General features: G+C 36.4%; 1 protein-coding gene across 1 annotated transcript; it reads right to left on the bottom strand.

Moving 5' to 3' along the window:
• Positions 1-366: 366 nt before the first annotated feature.
• On the bottom strand, positions 367-4,611 carry LOC121243752 (laccase-14-like). Its single transcript, XM_041141883.1, has 7 exons — positions 4,314-4,611; positions 4,050-4,201; positions 3,693-3,937; positions 2,392-2,517; positions 1,626-2,220; positions 1,028-1,389; positions 367-905 (listed from the first exon to the last, which is right to left on the bottom strand). The coding sequence occupies exons 1-7, from the start codon at positions 4,407-4,409 to the stop codon at positions 724-726; spliced, it is 1,758 nt and encodes a 585-aa protein (XP_040997817.1). The 5' UTR covers positions 4,410-4,611; the 3' UTR covers positions 367-723.
• Between the last annotated feature and the right edge of the window lie 4,022 nt (positions 4,612-8,633).

Genomic DNA, 8,633 nt, shown 5'->3' with positions numbered 1-8,633 from the left:
TATATGATAGAAAGAAAGAGAGAGATAAATAATTAATAAAATATGTATTTGATGTATTTACAGTAATTTTTAAATTTGAAAAAACTTTTGAAAGTCACTATAGCCAAATTTCAAATAATTTGGCTAATCCAATGTGAGCATATTTTGCTCTCTAATTGTTAAATACTCATTACATTTAGCTTTTAACTAATCCAATGAGAGTGTTCTTATAGTACTGGTAAAAAGTAAAAACGTAAATATATATTTTCTCTTAATAACACTCCACCGTACGTTGGGATTAAAGTTGTGTTTAGATAGTAAGATATTTTTAAGTATTTTGTTGAATAATAATAAAAAGTAGATAAAATTTAATAATAAAATAATAAATAGTAATGACATATTCTGATTATTCCTTGTAAAAAGAAAAACCTTTCCAAACCAAGATATATTGAATAGATTTGGTCAATTTATTTACGTACGTACGTAACACCCTGCATCTTGTGACTTATCCCAGAATAGACACTCCTCCTTTCATCTCCTTTCATCTTTCTAGCTCATATGAATATTATTGATGTTAATTTCTGAAAAGGGAGAGAATACATAACATTTTACCAGCTTTCGTCGTTTACCAAGAATTATGAATAACTGCTAGCCATTACCTCGTCAAAAACTCAAACCTAGTCCAAAACATGGTAATAATTTGAAAGCTAGCTAATACTATCAGAAATAACTTTTTTTTTTTTTTTATTCTTTTTTCTGGAAAATTGATGGTCGGACGCCATACAAAGAATCAGATTCACAAGGTGGCATGTAGGCCGGAGGAGGGAGGAGAGTTGAATCTTCGGTGCCACCGTTCTTTACTATAAAAGCTGTGTCCATACCCCAACTCATGTGCCGATCAAAATGGCAATGCATGTACCAAACCCCTGCAGAGAAGTCATCCATTTTTCAATCTCTTAATACCCTTTATTCATCCCAAAAAAGAAAAAAAATCAAGAACAGTCATGTCAAATTTGCAAGTACGTGAGTCAAACTGATTGAATTTTACCTGGATTACTAGCTATGAATCTGATGGTAGCCCATCCATCCTTAGGAACTGGAACAGTGTTAGCTTCAGGAGGATCAACCAAATTATAAGTTAGTGGATCGGTTTCCTTGTCGAAGTTTCCAGTTCCCATTCCGACCACATAAAATCTAAACCCATGAAGATGCATTGGATGGTTTTCTCCTGAATTCATGATGTTAGTCCCCTGAAACGTTATTTCGACGGTTGCGTTATAATCTAGCACTTTCACCCTCGTCCCCTGGTCCGAGAGGGTAACATTGTCTGTCAACAAATCCTCTGAGGTGAAGTTAAACACATGCGGTGGTCTGTTTGGGAAATTTGTGTCGTAATATCCACTTATGTTCCTGGAAAACAAAAATGTTATGAGAGACCGGATGTTATTTCATTAGATCAATACCATTAATTAATAATCGGTCATTTGCATTCTTTTAGTTATAATAAAGATAATTATATAAGAATGTTCATGCTATAAAACACGATTCATTTGGAGTTATCCTCGAACTAATGTCCTTAACGGTAATTTATATTTAATTAAATTTGCATGAAATCATGCTTAAAATTCTGAAGAGAGTAAAAGTACCTGTAATAAGCTTGCAATATATCCATGGAAGGGTTAGCAAAACTGATGTTGTTTAGGCCGGAAGCAAGCCTGTTCCCATCAGGCCCTGCACACGAGGCGTTGGGACATTGCATCATGTTTATAGATACTGCTATGTACATTTTGGTGGAGACATTTTGAGGGACGTCCACAGGATGCTCTGGGGTTGCCAAACTCCTCAGACTTGATGTGTAGAAACTTGCAGCGCCAATGTCATAAAAACCAGGGATGTTAGTCGGATAGACAGGCGACGATGGAGGAGTGTAGTTACCATTGTACTGGAATATTGCACTTGTGATGCTTTTGTCGAAGTCATCTGCCTGTCCATCAAAATAAGGGCTGGCAAGCATGTAATAGTGGCCAAGAGATTGGTTTGCTGTCACCAAAACATCCATTGTCTGTCCTGGGGTTATCATTATGTAACTGCAAACTAAGGGTTTGACGTAAGATCCATCCCATCCAACAACTGTGAGATTGTGGTCTGCAATGGCGAAGAACATTTCTGTGTTCTGTACAGTATTCACTATCCGAAGTAGATAGGTCTTGCCATAATCAACCGACATACGATATGTTGTATCTGTAATTCGACACCACCCCAACGCATAATTATAATAAGTAAAAAAAAGGTGTTGGTGCATCATATATATATGATCATCAAAATAAATTAAAGCTTCTTCCGGAAATTATTAAAAAAAAAAAAAAAAACTTGAAAACATGATTAAATGATCATATTTCTGTCTTCTTGTACCTCTGGAGCACGGATAAAAATCCCCTGGTTCTCCATTGATGGCATATGAATCCGATAATGTCGTTAATCCACCATAACGTAGGGCCTCATCCATTAAAGTCATCACATCTTCTTTATACCACGAAGCTGCAACAAAAGAATAATAGAATGTATGATTTTGCAACAATAGTACTAGTTAATTCCGACTGATATGGGAATTTCTCGAAAATTAAACATCAGTATAATACTTGTTTGCAATGTTTAAGATTATTGATCTGTGTGTGTCATATTATGTTTGAATTACAGACAGTGCATGTAACTTCCTAACAATGGATACCATATACATATTATATAGAAGTAGTTAAAACTCAAATACACAATCAGTACGTAAAAGAATGGGGTTATAAATATCATCTGCGTGGGTTAGAAATAATGGGGTTGATCATTAGCTAGCTAGTCATATTCAACACAGTAAAGTACAACTACATTTCCGCGAGTCCATTAAAATCCCATGCATGGATGGATATGACCTTACTTTGGAAATTCAAGAGCTTGAGGTCGAAGATATATAACTGTAAGTCAAAGATGAAATATCGGAATTTTGAAATTCGGATGCGTGTCACGCAGAGAGACAGTAGAACACAGTACCAGATGTTGATCAAAAGATCACACGTGATAGTTGCTTCCAATTAAAAGGCAGGATTGATGATTAATAATAGTACTGGGAAATAATTTATACACTTTTAAAATATTTAAGTTTTGCGTACGTTTTTTTAAAATTAAGAAAAATTGAGATTTACGTTAAAAAAAAAAAAGGTTAGTTTTTTCACGATGATTTCTTAGTTTTTAGAGATAGAGTTCAACATCTAGCATTATATTACTGCAATGATGCCATCAATATTATAAAATAAATAAATATTCGTGACGGATTATTTACGACGATAATGATTATTTATTATAATAATATATTCATTTTAACATAAAATAATTAATTTTTAAAAATAACTAGTTATAAATTATAAGCGAGTGAAATATTATATTAATTAACACCTAATTTTAGCTTTAATGTTCACATCAAATACATGCAAAGTACTAATCATGATAGTAAGCCACACCATTGATTTGAAATGGAGCAAGAATGTAAATAAATAGGCTTAATTAACAACTACCTTTTTTCTTTGAAGTTTTCGCCCATATGAATTAGTAGGTAAGAGTTCTACCGTATGTGTGTACAATGGGTTTATGGAAGAATTTGAGCGAAATTAAGGCCTAATGAAGAATACCAAACATTCAATGCTAAAAGAATAGGATATTGTGCATACCAAATACTAAAACTTGTTCTTCATCGGGCTTGGGAAATGGATAAGTTGTTCCCTCTGCCGGCAAGATGACGAAGGCACCATGCACCGTAGCTCTTGTCCAATCGCTATGGGCATGCCAGAATAAGGTTCCTTCTTCTGAAGAAAGTAAAACTTGGTAAGTGAAGTTTGTTCCGGCTGGGATGGGACACTGAGTTATGTATTCAGGTCCATCAAACCATGGATTTCTCGGTTGCTTTATTCCATGCCTGCAAATAAAAAGAACGAAGAATGTAATTTATTTAAAAAAAGTGTCTGATTCAAGCTGGTGATCATGAGTTTGAGAGACAGAAACAGAGACAAGGAGAGTGAAGAATTTACCAATGAATTGTCACCCCATATGTTCCTTGATTGTAAACATTCACGTAAACAGTGTCCCCTTTGTGGACGCGAATCACCGGTCCGGGAAAACTCTCATTTACAGCCAAAATGCTCTTTGTAGCGCATAGCTTTGTAAAATTCGTGTCCCTGAGCTGCAAGCAGAAAAACCCAGTAATATACAATGATCATCAGCTTCTTCTAATTTTAGAAACAAACAAAAACAATGAATTAAACGAGATTTTCAAGAGAATAGTTTGCACTTACAACAAAGTCGTAGTAATGGACGTTGTTCTGAGCCATGCAAAGTAGTAATATTTCACTAAGAACCAGAAGCCCCAAAAGCTCTGAGAATGAGTACATCTTGAAGAACAGATGATCGATTTCCCTTCGTTCTATATCTGTCTTGACGCAGAATGGAAGTGCTTTCTTTATAACCTTGGCCTCCTCGGATATGGCGATGATGGGACTTTCGAGTTTCGATTTATGCTTAACATGAAGGCATGCATGGGAAAGTTAGATTAATGCTTTGATATTTAGGTGAACTTACTGTTATGATGAAAATTAGTTACTGATATAAATAAATATATATATTAATTATATATGTACCCCCAAAGGAAGAAAAAACGACAGCAATAATTAATTAAAAAGTTAGGTGACAATATTGAACACGTGAAATAGTTTGAGATGTTTGATGTACTTTTCCAAAGTGGTCTCTGTCGTGTTGATTACTGTTACAAAAGCAATGAGCCGCAAGACTCGGGGGAAGTTCCGGTCAGACATGATGAATATATCCAAGTACAGTCTCATAGAATATAACGAAATCGTTTTTCTGTACGTCTTCTTTGTTTGACTGATAAAATTTGGTGCACTTTCAACAGTATTCGACTATGAAAAATGTAGTGAATTCTCTTAAACTTAACGCTCAGTTTTACTGTTTATATATTTTAATTTTTTATTTAATGGTTAAGAAAATAATTATTAATAAAATTGTGTATTTTTTTTATTTTTTCTTAATGATTAACAATATTAAAAAAATACTTAAAATAAAATCAAAATAAAAAGAACAATAAATTTATAATTAGCGATATTACAAAAAAATTACTTTTTTGTGATAAGTTATTTTTTACAAAAAATAATTATTTTTTATTAAAATAAATTTATTTTTATCGTAAATAATTGTTACGTCGCAAATGCTTATTTTTCTGTGATTTGGTACGCTCAACAATAAATGTTGGCGGCGCTAGTATGACCCATTCGACTACATATAGGGAGAGAGAGGCTTCATTTGGAACTTAAATTCCTCTCAATACATCTCAACTCATCATTATAACTTTTTCAAATTTCAATACAAAATATAATAAACAATTCAACTTTTTCAAATTCTAAAATAATAATAATTTTAAAATATTCTAATAATATTTTATCATCTCAACTCAATTCAGTTCAACATCCAAACTCAGCCAGAGAGTTAAAATATAAAAAACTCTGGGGAGAAGCCACTATAGTGGGAGCAGCCACTGCACACCCTACGTGGCATAAGTAAAATATGAAAAACACCTTATAACATTCATCTTCTAAATTTGAAATTACGGACTGAGAGAGCTGATGAGAGAGAGAGACCGAGATGTGAGAGAGCGATGATGAGAGAGAGAGAGACCGACCATGAGAGAGAGAGCGGAGATGAGAGAGAGAGAGCTGATGAGAGAGATCGAGATGAGTGAGAGAGGTCAAGATGAGAGAGAGAGAGTTGAGGAGAGAGAGACCGAGATGAGAGAGAGAGCTCGAGATGAGAGAGAGAGAGTCGAGGAGACAGAGACCGAGATGAGAGAGAGAGAGAGCTCGAGATGAGAGAGAGAGCGGAGATGAGAGAGAGAGTCGATCTGATGAGAGAGAATTGAGGAGAGTCGTTCTGATGAGAGAGAGTCGAGGAGAGAGAGAGACGATGAGAGAGATTTGATGAGAGTGATAGTCGAGATGAGAGAGAGAAACGATGAGAGAGACGATGGAATGAGAGAGACGAGAGAAGTCATCTGGTGAAAAAAATAGTGGGTGCACCCACTACGGTAGATGCTATGTAGCATCTCTCTTAAAATAAAGACAACTAAGTCGAGTCAAGATTTTAAAGTTGACTTTCGTGTCTTTCATTTGTAGCAAGTTAGCAACAAAGAAGTACATGAATTACAGGTGACAGTTTTTCAGGCTAGCTGAAGAGCTTGTCGGGCTATATATCTTGTCTTATAACTTCAAGTTTTATATTAACTGCGGGCTTTCTAGGCTTAATATGGGTTTTCTAGGCCCATTGGGCTTTAAGCTCCCAAAATTCATTTGATTGTAGGCTAAGCCTTCAGGAAATTAAGCCCAATCCATCTACTGTATATTGTACATATACCTAATGTTTATCGAATAGCCGATTGACAGGTCACAGAGCGTACATAGACATTGTTTCACACCTATTTTCCAACCTCAACCTCAGGCAAGAGGGCCTGATCTATTAATATTTTATTATCTTTGAAGTAAATGTAACAGAGCTCCTTTAGTTTACAAACATACATAGGAAAACAGTTACTCATCAACATTTTCTCATAATATGATCCAAGTAAGAAATTTGGATTTTTAAAAACCCAAATCCAAGCCTTAAGTCTTCTGTAAATCCATTCATCCAAGCGCAATATTGATGGTATATAGTGGAGAGAAATTATATTTGCAGTGTCATGTCAACGTATAAGGCCCTGCATACTCATTTTTTTTAAAATTGATAAGTTCAGGACCCATATAAAAATTTATTTTTTTAAAGGTAGATCATATTTTTTCAAAAAAAGTGTGAGACTTGCATATCTTAAAACTGTATCAAACACAATGAATTTATGCGAGGTATACCGAGATTATTAACCCTCATTAGTTTACAAATTACATGAAACAAATACAAAAAAACACAGATTTAGGCCCGGGCCAACCCGACCCGACGATATGGAGGCGCGAACTCAACCCAACCCGACCCGACATGAATAAGTCGGGTCGGTTCAGTTTTAATATAGAACCGTCCTGTTAGGAACAAACCCATGCCTCTCTCTCTCTCTCTCTCTCTCTCTCTCTCTCTCTCTTAAACCTTCTTCCTCCTCACTTTCTGCCCCCAAATCTCATTTCCTTTATCATCGTTCATTCTTCCCCCAAAAGTGAAAATCACCCACATTAGAACTATGTCGTTTAACTAGCTACAGGAGGAGGACGATGATCAGGCCACATTGGATGTGGCGCTCCCAATCCCCTTTATATAAATACACAGGGATCGAGACGCCAGGATGGTGACAACACGGTCACACATCCCAACGAAGTGCCAGTGTGTGTACATGCAACAGTGTACAAATAAAATAACGCAGCGGATAGTCAACTAAGTACCAGAATTTATTTACAATCAAACATCAGTAAAGATTTAAATAGCAGTTATACAGTAATCCATAAAATATATTACAATAGTTTCAGATAAACAAACGAGTGATCCCAGATCACTCCTCAGGCGGAGCCGTCTCCTCAGGCTCGCCCTCCTTCTCCTCATCTGCATCAAAATCTGCGTTACCACAAAATGGTATCGCAGGTAAGTATGACCCCAAATAACAACGTAATATAAAATGCATTAAATGCAACTAACATGCATGCACATGATGAAATATGCATTTTTCCACAAGACATCATTTTCCCCGAAAATGATAATTTTCCAACACACGCCAAAATCCCATTTTGGCCCAAAATATCCGTAAAACATTTTCCCAGAAAATGATTTACCCAAAAACCAACTCGCACTATTTTCTCAGAAAATAGTGCATTAATTCCAAATGCACCATGCATTATTTCCATATGCACCATGGCCTCTCCTATGGACCATCCGCACGTCCTGGCTTCGTAGCGGTGCTCAGTTCCGCGCCCAGCGCGTACATGGCCAAGCACCCACACTACGCAACGAGCGATGCCCAGTTCCGCGCCCAGCGCGTACGTGGCCAGACATCCTCTAGTCCCCGCCAGCAGAAGGACCACGGAGTCGGCACGAGACCATCTCGTCCGATCCCATTGTCGCCCGGCGACAATCCAGGGGACGTTACTCAGTATATTTCGCTCCCGAGTAACCAGAGGAGCTCCACCGAGTTAATGCCCCATCTCGGCTTGGGGTCGTGATACACACGCACCAAATATCCATTCTTACATGAAAACCCAGTTTTCATAAACACATGAACATGAATGCAATACACGAAAACCCAGTTTTCTTTTACAAACATGATCATGCATGAAATAATGAAATGCACATTTACCAACACAATATCCAAACCAACAATTACCAATCCAATCAAATCCAACCAAACAACTCCAATCACAAATCCATCCGACCCCCGAACTCCTCGGACTCAGTCCGGCATGCCAAAAATACAGTGAAATGGGTTAGTGCAAAAATACATTTAAATTACGAAAGTTCTTTGGAAAAATACTTACAATGCTATATAACAATTTCCGAAGGATCACGAAGTTGAAAAATGCGACGTTTGAGCAACACCACAGTGTAAAATACACTGTGGCCGTGGGTCACAAATACCAACT

Source organism: Juglans microcarpa x Juglans regia, chromosome 8D (assembly GCF_004785595.1).
Source record: "Juglans microcarpa x Juglans regia isolate MS1-56 chromosome 8D, Jm3101_v1.0, whole genome shotgun sequence".
Classification (NCBI taxonomy): domain Eukaryota; kingdom Viridiplantae; phylum Streptophyta; class Magnoliopsida; order Fagales; family Juglandaceae; genus Juglans; species Juglans microcarpa x Juglans regia.
This window is presented reverse-complemented; position numbering and strand designations above follow the sequence as displayed.